Here is a 19,047-nt window from a genome sequence, read left to right as displayed (position 1 = left end):
AAATCTCACCTTTCTGGCATTGCCTGGTCCAGCCATGAATGCAGACATGTCAAACAGTCTGTTGTTGACTACAGGAAGCATCTTCATGTGATGTAGACCCACACCAGAGAAGCTCCTCATGTTATCCAAAAGTTCCACCCTTTGTTCCGAGCTCATCTTGGTCAAATCGGCATCCAGAATTACCGTGAGTACAGTGACCGGCTCCTCAGCCTCACACATGAACGGCTGAAGGTCATCTTCAGCGGAAACCTGGTTCGACACCATCTGGGCAGAATCGGCATCCAAGTGGTCTTCTGGGTGGACCTCAATGGAAAACACCTCAGAGGAGGTGGCTTTTGTTTGGTTGGAGATGGACACAGATATGTAGTGGATTCCTTTATCCTTCTCCAAAGGCAGACCCTGCAGAATTGTGCTTTTGGAATCCCAGTGCAGCCAGGCAGGGAGGGAGTTTTTTCCCATTTCCGTTATCTGAAAGATAAATATCACAAAGGGAAATTAACAGGTGGTCCTAAACACAGAGGCTTTCAGAAGCGCATTTGGTAACCACTATGTGTGAATGTTAAAACGTTATGTAAACCTGCTTTGAATAGTTTAATTGATTCAGTTTGGCCTTTTCAGGAAAAAAGTAAGATCATGAGGCCAAACTCCTATGTTTCAACCAATCCAAATGTTTTTTTACTAGTCAAGTTGAAATATTGTGATCTGTATCTCTTAATAAAATTGATTGCATTGACAATAAACTTAATTTACATCCTGCCTTTTATCATAAATTAACATATTCAAGTGTTGCCTCGTGTTGTAAATTAAGCACGACTAAAATTAAAATAAGTTGGCCAATTATTCGGATGGGGACGTCCCCCTAGCAGGAGGCTGATGGAGAGAAATGGATCGCAGGGGAGTGACAACGCATCCACACACATAAATTCAAAAACAAGAACAAATGTATCCTGCCTCCCTGCGCCCCCGCCGCCTTACAAGTTAATGCTGCGGCTAATAATTCCTGCTTGATAAATTATGTAGAGGCAGTGCTCCCAAGACACATCATTACTGCTCTAACCAGCACACGGGCAGCCTCAGGGGACAACACACAAACACACACATTCCCAAGCATGAAGACACCGAGGAGCAGAAACGCACAAGACACAGACATACAAGTACAAACTTGCAGCTGAGTGTGCGATTTCCAATGGACAGATAGGACACACATGTGGTCATCGAAACAAAAAAGCGATCAGACACGAGCACAGATGTCGTCACATGTTTCAAACTGGACAGGAGATGTTTCAGCGCCTGAAGGGACATGGATCTTCTTCGGGGAGGCCTTGCTCTTCCCAGAATCACAGAAAATGACAAAAGTCCAAATAGGAATAAGATATCTCCAAATTGTCACCTTCACCGTCTTCATTTTACTGCCACGCTTCTCCTGTCCTAAATGTCTTTGGCTTGTTCACTTTCTGAGGTATGGACAAATGTGAAATTAAAATTCAACTGTCATGTTTTATTTAAACTTTGATCAATATTCTTACATCCTGGATGTCTATTAGTCTGACAACACATGCCTTAGTAGAATACCTGGTAAAATTATAAACAAATAACAACAGAACATGTTTTGTCTTTAAAGTGACATATTCTTTGATTTTATTTTTTCTGCTGTTGACAAAAGCTCATAAAATGTTCATAAATAGTTAATGCTCATAAAAACACTTGATAAAAGAAGACATTTTTTAGACAAAAACTTATTTGAGAGGAAGCTGAAAAGTCAAAGAACAGAAATGTGATGAAGTCCTAAACTTTTACTTTTGACCTTAAGCACTTTTTTATCTATGTTATGTCCAAAATGTTTTAGAGAAAGGCATTAAAGAAGAATCAAGTGATTTAATGATCGATTGGTCAACAACGTGAATGGCTCCTTCCGATTGGTCAAACGCAAAAGGGCTCTATTTGATTCGTTAAATACTTTTCTTTTAGCATGCCTGAACATTTAAGGAAATCATTTCTCACACTTTATGCTGTCTTTTGCAACACACATTTCGCACAGGCAGATATCACGATAGCAATAGAGATGCGATTTGTTGGGCAAGCCGAACCAACAATATCCCAATGCATACAAATTCAACAGTCAGTGAATCCGTCCTTGCAAGTTCTCTCCAAAGTGATTCACTGTTCTTTAAAAAAAAAAAAGAAAAGAAAATGTGTTTTTTTCCCCTAAAGGGTGATTTATTTCATTTATGCCTTGAATGTTTTTTTTCTTGGTGCAGAAGTTAAAGGCACTTTGAGACATTTTCCCTCACATTTAAGATCTTCTTTTGGTAATTTCGTATTTCATCACAGAGCCTTTTAGTAGTGCAGTTTGAATGGAAAGAAAAATATGTCTCGTTGAATTTCAAGATAAGTGGAGCTCGTAAAGGTTTCAAGCATCTATGCAGTTTTCAAAAAAAGACAAAAAAAAAAGGAGGCTTGAAGCAGCAATAAAACAGACAGGTTGATACTGCTCTTTAACATCAATCAGGTTGTTGTCTTCTGTGAAAGCAAACCCCTATTATTTACTGTATATTACTGTAATTAAAATTAAAAAGCACAGTGATTGGCTTTAACAATGGAGGACAGGTGCACGGTTACGCCAATTTATTAAAAGATTTTTGATGATCAGGTATAACCAGTGAGCAGAAAAGTATTCAAAACTAAAGCTTTTATTCTGAAAGTCCTCACATCTGTCTTTAAAGACCCCCTCCAATGAAAATTGTGTTTTTTTAAAATGTTTTTGTGGCATTTTTCTCCTGATGGGGATCATATATAACGGAAATTAAGCTTAATGTTGTATTTCTGGGTGTTGTTGTGAATCAAGAACAGATGAAAAAAAAAAAAAGCCATGTGAAAAGAGTGTATTTGTGAGGTAAAAAAAAAATTCACTGGGCGGCATAACAATTAAACGACCAATGGGGAAAATAGCTCAAAAGATGATTGGAGTGGGTCTTTACGGTGATAACTAATTCACATTTCTTATCTACAAAAACAGTAGACTTCTCAGGTATTTGACGGACGTGACCTCCAACCTAAATGCTCCACATTCAATTTACAGTCAAAGCTGATGGTCCAAAGTGTAGAAGTAATTCAAATGAAGTGGGAACAGTTTGAAAATCACTTCCGGGTATACATGCTTTAGTAAGGAGTTGAAGGTGCCTATTATTAATATGATAGACAGAGGACTATTGAGAAAAGCCAATATTTCCCTTTGTGCTTTTTTCCTCTTGCAGTTCAGAGCTTGTTTTAGGTTAAAAAAAAAGAAGCTGTTGGAAATGCGAGATATTTTTGAAGCAGTTTGGTCTTTGGTTTTCTCCACTGAGTTCCCAGTGTGAAGACCATCCAAACCAGATGAAGGGGGCATTCTCTGCCCATTTAAACTGAGTTTGCAGAATTGCCCCTGAGTGGAAGCACTCATTGCACCAAATCTATTTTTGTAGATTTCCATGGAGTTCCATCAGTTACCTTCTCATTAACCATTTGCCACCAGAGCTTCAGCTTCAGTCTTGACCATTTTTTGCGTCTTACGCAACTGTTTACTGTTGATTCCAGCAGATTTTGAGGCAAAGAAAAGCAGCCTTTTGCTGATTCAGCACTTTACAGTAGTGAAGCGTCTACGCAATTGACCGGCGGACCGGCGGAGTGCGGACTTACAGCTTTGTGTTTGAGGGGAAGGGGGGGGCTTTGTTACATGAGCGTCATGTAGGAGATTTAGAACTGCGATCCGTTCCGCAGCTCTAGGGGAACGGGCTACCGAACCCAGAACCGGGTCTAAAAGTGTGTGTCTGAGCAGAGGATCGTCATGAGCACACACACAGCACTTTGGGGCGGTGTAAGCTTCAAAGCAGAAAGGCCGCTCAGTCCTTAGAAATCGTTCAAGCAATCACGTGGATTTGTGTTTCCAGTCGTGTCCCGACTAAATAAAGGCTGATGTTATTCCCACATGTTTACATGCAGCCAGGATGCAGATTGCAGCACCACCCAAAGCTAATGCTGTTAGCCCGTGTTAGCATACTGCTAATCCTGGCTTCTTTCCGGCTCTGTTTTTCAACAGAAAAAGCACTGACCACACGGATTAAAACTAAAACGATGAGCGAACAGGCGTTTCATAATAATCGTAACATTATTAGAAGCACGTTTAGAAGATCGTCTTGTATATTACCGAGCTGACATGTCAATGTATAAAGCCGCTCGGCAACATTGTTTTGTATTGAATTGTTACATTGAATAAAGTTTGAGAGAAAAATAGCCGCTCGGCGGAACTGATATCCGCTTCCGGTTTTTCAAACCCTACTGCGCATGTGCGAATGATTTAGTCCGACCGAAAGTGTGACCCATGTGAACGTTTGTTATATTCTGAAAACATTTTTCTGGAACCATGTACACAGTTGGATTCTAATCTGACCATTGATCCGGTCAAGATATTTTTCACATGTAACCGCGGCTCATGGTGTCGACTCCCAGCGTGGCGGGGGCGTGGCATCACGATGGTGTCTCTCCATCGGGATATCAGTCACCCATCACGATGGACGATGATATCGCACAACCCTAGTGCAGGGATTTTTCTTCACGTCAAAATCAGAGGATTCATGTTAATCACGTAAACAGTCGAAGAGTTACAGATCAAGTCAGAAACCTAAGTGTAATCATGGACTCTGACCTGAACTTTAACAGCCATGTCAAGTCGGTAACATCAGCAGCATTTTAGCATCTACAAAACATTGCCAAAATCAAAAACATTGCGTCAAAGCCAGAGCTGGAGATACTTATTCATGCATTTGTCTCCAGTAGGTTAGATTACTGTAATGGCTTGCTCACTGGCCTCCCCAAACGAGCTGTAAAACAGCTTCAGTACATCCAGACCGCTGCTGTTTGAGTCCTGACCAAAACCAGGAAGTACCTGTGCTCAGTCCTGTGCTCAGGTCTCTGCACTGGCTTCCTGTAGCTTAAAGAATAGACTTTTAAGCAGCTCTGCTTGTTTACAAGCCTCTCCATGGCCGCACACCAAAGTACATCTCTGACATGTTAGCGCCATATGAACCATCTCGGACTCCGAGGACCTCAGGGGCCGGCCTCCTGCGAGTGCCCAGAGTCAGGACTAAACAAGGGGAATCAGCGTTTCAATCTTATGCAGCTAAAAGCTGGAACAGTCTCCCTGAGGTTGTGAGACAGGCCTCTACTGTGACAAGGTTTAAATCCAGACTCAAAACATTCCTGTTTAGCCGTGTATATGTATTTATCCATTTATTTAACAGGGACGGTGCACATTAAAAGCATGGCTGCAATGCGCCAGAATTAGCCCAAAGGCTATTTTTCATCTGTAGTCACCGGACAGGTGTTAAAATCGTCCACCTCCCGTATATAACTGAAGGGTCCTTATCAACATCACTTTTCATTTTCTTTTCTCTTTCCCTTCTTTCTTTTAAAGTAAATGTTATAATGATTATATATGTTTTTTTGATTATGTATGTTTTTAATCTTTGCACTGTTATGCATTGTGATTTGAATGCATTTTCCTGTTTTGTGAAGCACTTTGAATGACTTGCCTTGCCTTACAGTACGGCGACATCTTCTGTGTTAAAGGCCTCGACTGAGTTTACATGAGTGTCCCGGGTGGAAAGCTACCATCGCACCATGTTTATATTTTTCAACTGAAATCCTTCACAATATGTCAGACCCTTTCTAATAAACCACGGATGCAGAGGAAAACTTTTCTGATGGTAAAATGTTGAGTCTGCTAACAAAAGAATGGTGAACTTTTCCATCTGCGGGACAGCCGGGAGCTCGGTTTGCAATGCAATGATGATCTCACATCTGTGGTTTGGTCAAGAATAATAAGGCAATCATTTCAGAAGATGTGTTTTAGAAGGAAGTGTGGTTGGAAGTTGGCTGCAGGGGAAAGGCTTCTTCCTTGTGTTTGGCAGTGTAGTTAACAGGACCTCACTGTGGTTCTGTGTTCCAGCAATGAGGGAACTTATTTCATCTGCTTGTTTTACCGGGTGTAGTCATGTTCGAGGAACAGATTAAGAGCTTCGCACTTCTGGTGCAAAAACAAAAGCGCAGCAGTGCTTTGTTTCCCGCTCCCACATGATCCCAGCAGAGGGCGGATTTCTTTCTTTTCCAACATGAACAATACATCAAATCCATGTTCAAGCGCTTGATGTTTGGCTCTGAAGGTTATCAGGCGCATTTACAGAATCCCCCTAGGTTCTGCACCCCCAACACACACACACACACAATGGCAAAAAAAACCAGCTGAGCTTCACGCCGTCAAACAGCCTGTGAGCAAAAAGTCTGCTTTTTAAGGGATTTACACAGGAAAGCTCAGAGGGGCTGAGAGCAAGGGGAGAGGGAACAAACTACTTTCAGAGAAGCTATTAAGGTGTTGGCAAGGGCAACATAGGGCAAAGATATTACAAAGAAGCTATAATCAAAGTTAATTTATTCACAGATGTGCGATAATCGTACAGAGCAGCAGTTAAACGCCGTGCTTAGGAACTTTACTGCAGGGAAATCATGTCTTATTCACCTCCACAAACGCTCCAGCTCCGTAAGCATTTAACGATGAATGCAATTACTTCATGCTAATGGTAATGGCATTAAACCAGCAGCAGGAGGACGGTGTGAAGACGTGTCACCACAGCACGAGTGCAGTTACATGTGTTCGTCCCAAACTTATAAGACTTCATTAAAGGAAATGACTGATAATGTCATCAAAGTTTGGGCTTCTTTCATCATCATCTTCTTTTTTTTCTTCCCATTTTTCTTTTTTCTGACACGTCAGCCACAAAAGCCAGCGTGACTATCAGCACCGTGAGCCTCGCTGACAGGCGCCGTGGTGCAACAAACTGGAGACGTATTTGAAGTCTATGTGAGCGACAGGCGTGAAACACTCGGAGACGTTATCGCAAATCACCGGCATCTCTCTCATTTTTCTCTGCGTCGCTGCTCGCCCCCCGCTGCTTCCTCAGCTGTTTTGGTCCTCGGCAGTTGGAGACTGGAATGGAATGGCGACGGGCTAACTGCAGAGGTATGGGTCATTTTGCAGAAGACGAGCTCACTATCAACGCTCCGTCTGCACTGTGACACAGACTCCTCGTCAAATCAGCTTTAAGAGATGAGATGGCGTTTTAAAAATTAAAGACCGACAGAGAAGAGTTTCATTTTTGATTAAAAATGTATAGTATCCTCTCTCTTAAAGACTCGGAACCAAGCTGGTGCCAAAACGTATTTAAATTCAATCAGCTGGTTCCCAAAAATACAACTAGAGTCAACTAGAGTGCATTTGATAACAAAATCATTTTTATTTGTATTTTTCTTGTTCAAAAGGATGAAGCGTCAGACTGACCAAAGCCAGCAGATTTGCTCTGTTTCACTGTGGTGCAGGAAAGACAGTGTAGCTATGTATGCACTGCTCAGTTTATGTTCCTACCCTCACCAATGGCCAGGAGCTGTGGGTTCCAAACAGAAGTTGGGATCAAAGATACAATAAAGTGGAAATTAGTTTCCTTTGTGGGTTGTCTGAGTTTCTACTAAGAGGGCGCACAAAGCTAACACTTCCAAGAGGAGCTCCAAAGCCCCTAATCCTCTACACCACTAACTGAGGGGGGCTAGGAGATCTAGTAAGGATACCATTCGGACATCTTCACAACGGACATCTTAACCCTTCTTCACGTGAACCAGTATGGGGGTTGAATGGTACGGGTATACCGCACAGGTGTGTCATGTAGACTCGTAGGGCCCCTTCATTTGCCTTTGTAAGGCAAATGTAGGGGACCCATTGCCTCCCTGCTCGACACTCAGCATGAAGGGGTTGGAGTGGGAGGTTTAAGCCACACAATGGTTCCGGAGCGCGGCTGCGTCTGCAGCTCACCGCTCCCCCAGGGGATTGGTCAAATGCGGAGAACAAATTTCACACACCTAGGTGCATGACAGCTAATGGGACTTTAAGTCCCCCGTGGGACGTCCATGAAGATGTCCACACAAACTGCACTCTGTTCTAATTTTCTCATTTTCAGCAGTCAGGTTGTGTGTAGAGAGCGCACACTTATCACTTGAACAACGCCAACGAGCCCCTTGGGAGGGTTTGGGGGTTTGAAAAAAAGCTGTGCGACAGTGTGTGTCAAACACTGAAACAACCCTTACAGGTTGTTTTCAGTGTTATGACCTGCTGCTCACAGAAGAGCAACGGGCGTTGGCTCTACGGGCTCACAGAGCAGTCTGCAGCTTTGATAGTACAGATTTGCTTTTTTTTTTTGCCCGCACACAGCCCATGTCCACCCTTTAGGGCAGTTGTAACTAAGACCACACCACTAGGAAGCCTTTTAGCAGATTACATCTCTTGGTTACCTCAGTACCCTCCTGGAAGAGCTATATGGAAACTGCAAGCATCCTTGCATAGACTAGTGACCCAAACTGGCAGATAACAGATGGCTAATTATAAAGATGGGATTTTTTGTAAGTCAGGTTAGTTACTATTGACCAAACAGATATCACTTCCTGACTATATGTTAGCTTTACTGTTTCATTAGCAACCATCACTAAATAGACTCTTTCTCAAGGATAACTTGATAACTTTGGCTTGATGCTAACATACACACTGACCACTCTTGTAGCGTTTAAAGACCCACTCAGATAGAAATCCAATTTTTGGTATTTTTAGCATGTTCTTGGAGCATTTTCTTATGGTTGAGGACATATACAAAGAAAATTAAGCTTAAAATTGGTTTTTCTAAGTATTTCTTTATTCATATCAATGTGAATCAGTAGTAGATGAAAAAATGCAGTTGGGAAAAGCGTGTAGGTGGGATGTAGGAGCAACGATAGGCTGGATAGCTTAAATATTTCTGACAAATTTGTTACACGAATATTGTTAGGTTAGCTGTAAGCTAGCGGGAGAGAACGTAAACAAAGGGATGGGAAGTGTGGAGGGGCCTACTTCCCGCTAACAGTGCTACCCACCACTTAGATTTTCTTTTTTTCAAATGACCTCATGGCACTCTGCAGAAACTATGTCCTAGAAAATTAGTTTTTTAATGCACAATCATATTTTAAAGACCACTTGGAATGCTTTGAAAATAAATCAAAAGATGATCGGAGTGGGGATTTTAAGATAAAGGCTCTGTAACAAGTATATGCAAGCATGGAACTTTTTGGTATAAGTTTTGGCAAAAAAAAACAAAAACTCTAAAAGGAAAAAAAACCAACAAAAACAGAATAAAGAGACTACTTGGGGGAAAAAAAATAGCAATTACAAGCAGGTGTCATATTTCCATTCAGGAAAAGAAAGCAGCATTGTTTCAGCAGAAACCGGACAGAAGAAAGGAGGCCATTGTTAGCAAGGACAGCTTGGCAGATCAGCCTTATATTTTGCTGTAGGAGGCAGTGACGGATGAGGAGGTGTGAGCGGAAGAAATTGAGTTATGGATGAAGAGGAAGGGAAAATGAGAAAGGAATGATGAGGATGTGAGATGTAAACAAAGACGGGGGCAGGAATTCAAGTGAGACCAAGAGAAGGAGGGCTATGAGGAGAAAAAGGGATGAAGATCCAAATCAAAATGTACAAATGTATAATAGAAAACAATCTTCAGTTCTAATTAGGGCTGTGCGATATGGCCTAAAAATAAAATTTGTTATACTCTCACTTTTGGTAGATAAAGCCTTCAAAATGATTTTGCAGGGTGTGGTTTGATGCTCCTAGTTGGAAGTCTCAACCTCTGACTGGTTATCTCCTTCAAAAATAAGTAGTGGCCCAAGCACTGATCCCTGTGGAACGCCAAAAGATGTTTCAGGAAATGCATAATGTATGTGTGAAACTTAAATTATTAATTATTAATTAAGGAATTAATACAAATAAAAAAAGAACACAGTCAAGCTTATTTAAATGGATTAAATGTGCTTCCTGAACAAAATATATAAGTACATATCAAAATGTTTTATTATTTTTCACGATCTGTTAAAAAAAAAAAAAAAAAAAGAATATTGAGACAGAAAATGTTTTAGGTTATTTTATGTCTGTTAGAGCAGGGGTTGACATAGCCCAGAAATTTGCACTGGCCCACAGGGCCAGTAGTTTTTGAAACTTACTGGCCCTGCCTGAAAGTTACTGGCCCGACACCGCGCATAGCGGGACCCGCCGCTCCGCAGGTGCTTGCAACTTTAGGGGGGTCCGGGGGCATGCCCCCCCGGAAACTTTTAATATGGTGCAATTTGGTGCATTCTGGTGACATCACTTATTTCTACACTTTTCAATGACTGAAAATAGACCATATCAAACTTAAATCTGCTCTAGTCTGTTTCAGATGTTTTGAAGAGAGCACTGCAGTGTAGTAGGTAACACTAGTTCAGAAGTTTTCATGGTGCTTCTAACGGCAAATATCGCAATAAATCATAAACCTTAAATGTGTTAAAACAATCTAATGGCAGCTTGAACCATTTAACGAATCAAATAAATCCCTTAATGCATTTGACCAATCGGATGGACGCCTTCACATTGTTGACCAATCAGATGGAGCCCTGTTATGTTAGATGTTTGTAACCTATGTCAACGTGGGTCATTTGGAGTATAAATTTTAAACTGGGAATGGTTATTTGGTTATTTTGCTGTTTGTTTATATACCGCAAATTATATCGTTATCGCAATTTTAATCTCTGATATCGCATATCGCGAGTTTTCCTCATATTGTGCAGGTCTAACTGAGATCATTCAGCTAACTAGAAATACTTACTGCTTACAGTGTTGTAAAGAAAAACAAAATTAAGTAGTTTAACATTCTACTGCATTTGAGTCTGAGATTCAGGTATTTGGAGTTGCCTTTGATTCTTTGACATTTAGCTTAAAGCTTAGTGCATACAATTTCATCTTCAATGCATTCATTAAATATCTTGCTGTCCATAGTACTAATTCCACCCATTACTCCATCTAACATATTCCTATCTATTCCTGCCATGTCTTCCACATCTCTGACATGCTTCAGTCTCTCTTCAGTGACGGTGTCGGATTTATAATCAAATGTAATAATAACCCACTGGCTTGTGCCTTCGTTGTTGCTGTTTAACATTGTTTTGTATTGAATTGTTACAATCAATAAAGTTTGAAAAAAAAAAGTAGTGAGCGCGTGCCCCGTGGTGCTCGGCAGTGAAAGCCGAGCGCGCGCAGGCGGGAGAGAAGGAGAAGTGATCAAAGGTTTCCCATAGAAACCCTTGAAGTCTGAACACAGGACTAGCAGAAAAACTAAATTATGAAGACGAGGTAAATCTACACGTTTTCGCAAAATTTACTTTATTGAAAAAGGTGAAGAATGTATAAACCGTTAGATATTTTAGTGGCCCGAGCGGACAAGTGAAAAGTAAGGTCTTGTGGTCCGCACTGCTCCAAAAACAGGACCGGGCCAGCGGACAAATGGCTATGTCGAGCCCTGTAGAGACAGATGTTAAGTGGATTCCCCAAAAGGAAAACTACATTTTTTATTAACATTTTAGTGGAAGTGCCCAACAATGTCAGAGCTTTCCACTTTAGTAATAAAAACATTTCATGTGGACAGGGATCAGCTGCGTGTTTAAATGGACATGTGATCACGTACTTGTGGGGACAACCTCATGACAGTCAACTAACAATGGGTTGATATTTGTGGTCATGAGGACATGTTGCCCACAAAATACAAATGTAAAAAATAATTTATGATGGTCAAGACTTAGTCTGAGATGTAGTTAGAACGAGGTTAAAAGTTAGTATTTTGGATCCGTTAAAGAGCGAGGAAATGCACTGTGCCAATGGAAAAAGTGTGTGTGTGTGTATTTATACACGTATGTGTGGATGAGCTATGAGACATATTGAACTGTGATGACAGAGAGCCCGCAGAGCTGTAAAGCTGTGAGGAAAAACATGGTTATCACACACAGACGCACACACACACACACACACCTCATGGCAAACACAGCCAGCCTACCAATACCTGCCAAACACAAGACTGTGTTAAGCTGCGTTGGCACGGAACACAATTCGCATGGCAGGGGTGGCCACTTTCAATGTTAAGTCAATGTACAGACGTGATCTGAGGTCCTGCTATGCAGTTTGAGCATCAGGCGTGGCGGACTAGCAACAAAGCGTTTTCGGCAACACATCTGAACTCCGGCGAAGTGTAGGATTTTTTATTTGTATTGAGACATTAATAAACAGATGCTTCAATTTTCTTCTTATTTATTCGGACTTGATGCAGAACGACAAATCCTAAACTGGGTTACAGAGAGACATTCGGCGGCATCATTCAGACGCAGCTCCTGCAGTAGATGGTGAACCCGGCCGTACTGGGAGATTTTCTGAATGATCTCATAGACCCAGACATGAAGACGTGATTTGGAAGAACTCTTCCATCATCATCATTGCATGTCTTCCATGCATTGACTGTATACGACATATACAGCAATGATTTCATGTAGCGATGAGGTTCAAAACTTTGGCAGTAGCTCCTCCCACACGCTGCTGTAGCATCAAGTTCATGAACACATATTCTGACAAACATCAAGCAGCGACGTCCCGTCAGGCGTGGACGTGAATTTGCCACGCGGCTCGCGGGTTGTGTAAACGGGGGAGAGGCTAAACATAGCCACACAACTACATCACTCAAATAAGTTACACCTAATACTCCCCCACAGTACCCGACCTACTTAAGCCCACCTCACACACGCCACTTTCTCAGGGAAAAAGAAAACAAAAAAGAAAAAACCTTTCCACCAGCTTCCTCTGTTGAAACAATTGTGTCATCTGAGGACGTCCTCCAAAGTGACTCAAGTGATATCTCGTCTTCTTTTTACAGCAGAACTTCTCACTTTTACAAAACTCAAGATGAAACGGACAAATGATGTTTTCAGGTTACTTCTGTGCACCAAACCCAGAAGGACAAACGCTCTCAAGGTCTTTTTCTGTGTGTGTCAAAAATCAAAAACATGTGATTCACTGTTACTACACCAACAACCACTTCATATAATTGCATGCTAAAAGTTAAACTCTTTCTGGAATAGAAATCATATTGTAGAAATATTTCAGTTCACTGTCCACATGGTAAAGATGTTAAGGTTTTAGGAGGCAAACCAGATCCACTCCAATGAAAACTTTGTTTTTTTTGCATTTTTAACATGTCCTTGTGGCATTTTTCTCACGAAGGAGAAAATTTCTTCAGAAAATTAAGCTCCTAATTGCATTTCGGGCTATTTTACCATTTAAACCGTTATGAATCAGGAGCAGATGAAATAATGCTGTTGGAAAAAGCTTGTAGATGTAGAAACTGCAACCGGAGGGGCACAAGCTCTCTGCTCTGCTCCATTCCGATGCATTCGCTTGTAGACGAATAGATTCGTTTAAACCTTTGTTTTCCTCGTCTGAGCTTGACTCTGACTCAAAACTGTACGGCTGGATGGCTTCAATTCTGTTCACCATTTCTATTGCACTAGTAATGTTAGGTTTGGGGTGTGACGGGTTGTAAGAAAGCAGGAGCAATAGTCCCGCCCACAACGCAGAGGCACATTTCTGAGCTCCAGCCGCTCCACAGAAACTGTTCTGGAAAATGACTTTTTTATTTTGGCTAAAAATGGCCTTAAAAAGACCACTGGGAACACTTTTACAAGAGATCAAAAGATGATCAGGGTGGGAGTTTAAGTCTTTTCTGGTGAGTTGAGGAATTTGGACAGAAGAAGTCTTTCTGAGCCAGACCTTGGGATCCTAATGGCCGTCTTGGATGATGGGCAGTCAGTAAAAGATGAAGAAACAAAAAAACAAACAAAAAACTGTCCTGAAATAGAAACAAACATGGACGCCAGCTTAAGTTCTGTCAAGGAGAATGAATGCGATTGAAGGAGGATCGATCCTTTCACAGAAATCATCGCCTAAGCTTGTCAACACAGCGGATCTGATCTTATGTGATCAGCATGATAATAGGATACCAATCTAAACCAATTCTTTATCTAGGAGTCATGTTCATCAGGCTTTTAACAGTTGGTAACTATTGGTTAAAAAAATGAAATGAAATAAAAGAGATCTAGATAAAATATATGGATATAAAGGCTGTATAGATAATAGTTAATGCACTTTTAAAACAGGCAACCTGTGGTAACACTAATATATTGTTTAAAAAAAAAGACAGAAAACAATTTAGATCCTGACTCCCATTGGATTCACTAGATTCTGAGTTTGGGAAAAGGCGAGACAAAAGAATGAGTTTGGGATTAACTGTGGAGCAGTTCTGCGCGCAGTTTGACGCTTTGAGAAGACGAGCCTCAGGCCAAAATCAGAACGATGGTAAATCCTGTGTGACACGTCAACAACGGAGGGAAAGAAATGGACAATTAAACACACGTCAGCTAAAGTTAAGCTCCGATCATGCCTGTTGATGTGTGGGAGAAAAAAACCCACCCCGCCACGATTGGATTTACTTCATAAAAATCAGCTGTGATGGACGTCTCTTCATCCCTCCAAGTGGCGTGAATTAAAAACGCCTTTTTTTGACGTGCTTCATCCCGAGTTTTAAAGGAAATTGCTGGAGGATGCGAGTGTTTGACTGAAGGGGTTTGTCTTTCAAATGGGAGTAAACATAAAAAAAAAAAAAAAAAACAGGGATTCCATCCGAGCTTTACAAGCAAGAGCTTGTCGGATCGGGATCGAATGCAGCTGCGTGCTGAATTACGCACATCTCAAAAGAGGTGAGATCATATTAAAGCGATGAAGAGGCAGCTGGAGTCACCTTCACTCCCCGTCGGGGTTGCCTCTAAATATAACCTGTAGCCTTCACAGGCCAAACATGGCCAGGATTTCGGAGCGATGGCAGCACAGGACAGCGGGAGTGTCCTGGTCTAAAAGTTGATGCAGACGTTACAACAGCACTCTGGATTGTCCTGACTGACACGAAGGCATCGTTCGGGGGTCAAACCGGGAAACACCAGAACTCTGAGTCTAATCTGGAACTTTTGAATCAAAAGACCGAACCTGCTGTATGTTTAATTACATAGCAACACGGCCACCGCTGCTCTGGTGCCAGTAGCTCCATCCCAGCATGGCAGCTCACAGCTCCAGTGACTCATTTGTTCTAGTGTTTTTATCTCTGAGCCGCCTCCTCCCTCCTCGTACTCCTCCAGCTCACTCTCCGCCAGTTTTCCACCGTGCTCCTGCCAGCTACGAGCCCCTGAGTCGCAGAGAGCTGCTCTGCTAAAAACACGGCATTTTACAATGTGGTTCAGCTCGGGGGGGGGGGGTTGAGCTCAGAGATCGGAGTCCCAAAAACTGAGAAATGTTAAAGCCAATGGAAAGAGGAAGAAATGACATAATGATCTGTGTGGCTAGAAAAGATCGTAAAAATATAGATGTGGGGAGAAATGGGGCAGGATGGGAGTTTTGCTCCAAAAAAGGGAGGTGGTAGGCACTGGAATAGCTGGTAATGGTAATTACTCTCACAGTGGCATCTGCGGACACCTCCACAAAAAGAGATCATCTAACGTTTTAGACCATCTGAACCGGAACAGATCAAGCTCCTGAAGCGGATTTCCAGCTGCTACGGTTCACCTGCAGCAGCCAGGACTAAGGCGCTTCACAGTAAGACCTTTCACCAACTATAAGGGCAGCTGTTACAGTCATGTGACAGCAATAAACATCTGTATCATTATCAAAAGCATGATTTAAGAAAAATGTAAATGGTTATTATCAAGTAATAAGCTAGAATAAAGTCAAGTCAAACATAAAAAACAGGAAAAGTAGCCTTTTTTCTGACAGAACATGCACATGCTTTTGCAGAAAATTATTGTTCTCGTTTTGCTTTTTGCATTGCATATATACACACATATATATATATATGGGGATCTATTGTCTTTTTTTTGGTTGCTATTTGTTGTTTCAAGTCAAATCATCATGGCTGTATTGATCATTAATATACATATTACAAGTTTTCCTCATATCGTGTAGCCCGACTTGGTACATACAATTTTAAAGGATATTGTTGATAAAATATAGTAAAGTTTGAAGTCTAAGCTTTTAAATTGAGCAGAACCTTGAAGATGGACTGAAGGTCCCTGAATCTGGGTTTGCTGAGGGCAGAAAATAACCAGATAAACCAACCGTTCACCAGAATTCTGCTTTGAAGCTCACAGGGTGGAGGCCCAGCAATGGTGGAGGCGGGAGGTGCAATTACTGAGGTGGTGGTTGCAAGGATCGCTCTTTAATCTTCATTCAAACGCACTTGAAACCCAAACATGAAAACGAAGAACTTGTCCACATCTCTCCTTCAGTTCAGGGGAAGAAGGAGCGACAGAGAGACAGACAGACAGAGCGACAGACAGACCGAGAGAGAGACAGAGAGACAGACAGAGCGACAGACAGACAGACAGAGAGAGAGACAGACAGACAGAGCAACAGACAGACAGAGCGACAGACAGACTGACAGACAGACAGAGCGACAGACAGACAGAGCGACAGACAGACTGACAGACAGACAGACAGAGAGACAGACAGACGGAGAGCGACAGACAGACAGAGTAACAGACAGACAGAGCGACAGACAGACTGACAGAGCGACAGACAGACAGACAGACAGACAGACAGACAGAGCGACAGACAGACAGAGAGAGAGACAGACAGACAGAGAGACAGACAGACAGAGCGACAGACAGACTGACAGACAGACAGAGCGACAGACAGACAGAGCGACAGACAGAGAGAGAGACAGACAGACGGAGAGCGACAGACAGACAGAGTAACAGACAGACAGAGCGACAGACAGACAGAGCGACAGACAGACAGACAGAGAGACAGACAGACAGAGCGACAGACAGACAGAGGGAGAGACAGACAGACAGAGCGACAGACAGACAGAGAGAGACAGACAGACGGAGAGCGACAGACAGACAGAGTAACAGACAGACAGAGCGACAGACAGACTGACAGAGCGACAGACAGACAGACAGACAGAGCGACAGACAGACAGAAAGAAAGACAGACAGACAGAGCGACAGACAGACTGACAGACAGACAGAGCGACAGACAGACAGAGCGACAGACAGAGAGAGAGACAGACAGACGGAGAGCGACAGACAGACAGAGTAACAAACAGACAGAGCGACAGACAGACAGAGCGACAGACAGACAGAGAGACAGACAGACAGACAGAGCGACAGACAGACAGAGAGAGAGACAGACAGACAGAGCGACAGACAGACAGACAGAGCGACAGACAGACAGAGAGACAGACAGACAGAGCGACAGACAGACAGAAAGAGACAGACAGACAGAGTAACAGACAGACAGAGCGACAGACAGACTGACAGACAGACAGAGCGACAGACAGAGCGACAGACAGACAGACATACGGACAGACAGAGGTGAGCTGGCCCGTCTGCCTGTTGCTCCTTCAGCCTTCCCATAATTACACTAATGACTGCAGTGATGAGGCTGTGGAGAGCACTCTTCTGCTGGTTAAGTGGTCTGCATTAAAGACAACAAGAACCCAGAGCCCCAGCAGCACCTGAACTGCACACGAGCCGCCACACTTATAAACAGAAAGATCCACAACAAGCGCCGTTGCGACAAACCAGTCAGGGAAAGTCAGTGGGGATGCTCCATATTGTGCCTTAGTCACAAATGACTGCTGTTCCGGGTGAATCTGGGCCGTTTGCGGGTCAAACCCTGTACGGTGACCCGCAGGAAATGTTAAAGTTGTAACAACTCTGTAAGCCTGAAAATCTTCATAGATACTATTTCCACAGGCCTGCTGTGGGCGACGGGTAGGAGCAAACACTTACAAAACACGTAAGTGTAAATACGGGTGAAGTAGGGGAGACGGGGGCGTGTCCTACAGATTTTTTTATTCTTTCAACCCCCCAAATCCTGCACACTCTGCAAGAGGCCCATGAATGCAGTTCCAGTAATAAGTGTGCGTCTGTGGCGCGCTTCATGGGCACAGCCTGACTGGTAGAAATGAGGAAATTAGACTATCAGACTAGTTTGTGTGTGCATCCAACAGGCCCTTGGGTATCACATGCACATCCATGCATGCAGCATTTTCATGAGCACAGTAAGGAGCCAGTACGTGCACCTTATTAATGAGTAGAGTGTGGCGTGAGGGCGTTGTACGCTTGGGATGTCATAAGTGCTTACAGTTAACATTAGCCGTACAAATACTTCCCGATACCGCAAACACGACAATCGCATGTTCCATTTTCCATTCCATTTAAGAAAATGCAGTTTCCGTATACAACCCTCTATGGTCCCGGTCAACCCTAAAACCTGCATCACTCTTACAGGTTTCCCCCTGTACGAGTGAATGTGACTAAGGCTTTATTACCACTGTATCAATTTTGGCAGATAATGCTATAGATTGGCTCAGACTGTATGTTAAAATGACAACTTTTGGAAGGTGGACTATCGCAGGGTTAGAATAATTCCGGTCAAATTTGCTCTTGGATGCCATCTCTTTCTGTGAAGTCATCTGCTTATTTTCTACCCAGCACGTTTTTTTAAAGACAAACAAAACCCACCGTAATCAGCAAAGTTTTCCTTCAAATACCCGCTCTGCTGCTTGTGTTTACGTGGGAAATGAAGGGTTGCGTGAAGTCGTTTCTTCTCTTCAGCGGGGAGCGGTAAACGTCTGAGTTATGAACTCACACATCGACCAACATAGGGCTCTTTTTAAGCTCAAAAAAGCTGATAGAAAATGCGTGACGGGACCTGGAACTGGACAGAAGTTCTCCGATTTTATAAACCCCCCCCCTCCTGCTGCCCATCCAGCTGAGACGCTCGGCTGAATGCGGTTTGAATGGATAAACGCGGCGTCTCCCCAAGGCAGCTCCTCGCTGCTGCTCACTGAAAGGTGAACGGGCAGGCGGGCCGTCACGCCGCTCCCGGCCGCTCGCACTTGCTGGGATTTGGGTGAGAAAAGGCAAAATGTGTGTTGGTGGTGGTGGTGGGTGGGGGGGTGGGGGGGGGGCAGCAAGCGAGGAAATCGATTTGGCCTTTTGCTCTGAAGCCTTAAAGCGGCGACCTTGAAAACG

The 19,047-nt window shown here is 42.9% G+C and overlaps 1 protein-coding gene across 3 annotated transcripts in view; it reads right to left on the bottom strand.

Moving 5' to 3' along the window:
- Nucleotides 1-19,047, bottom strand: part of dag1 (dystroglycan 1) — a 59,084-nt gene that overhangs the window by 4,046 nt on the left and 35,991 nt on the right. For all 3 annotated transcript variants that reach the window (XM_004069021.4, XM_020703378.2, XM_020703379.1), the window contains exon 3: nt 10-468. In XM_004069021.4, the coding sequence (XP_004069069.1) occupies nt 10-468 (459 nt within the window). The remainder of the gene's footprint in view (nt 1-9; nt 469-19,047) is intronic.

This window comes from Oryzias latipes, chromosome 5 (assembly GCF_002234675.1).
Source record: "Oryzias latipes chromosome 5, ASM223467v1".
In the NCBI taxonomy this organism is placed as follows: Eukaryota; Metazoa; Chordata; class Actinopteri; order Beloniformes; family Adrianichthyidae; genus Oryzias; species Oryzias latipes.
The sequence above is the reverse complement of the archived record's forward strand: the minus strand, read 5'-3'. Positions and strand labels throughout refer to the sequence as shown.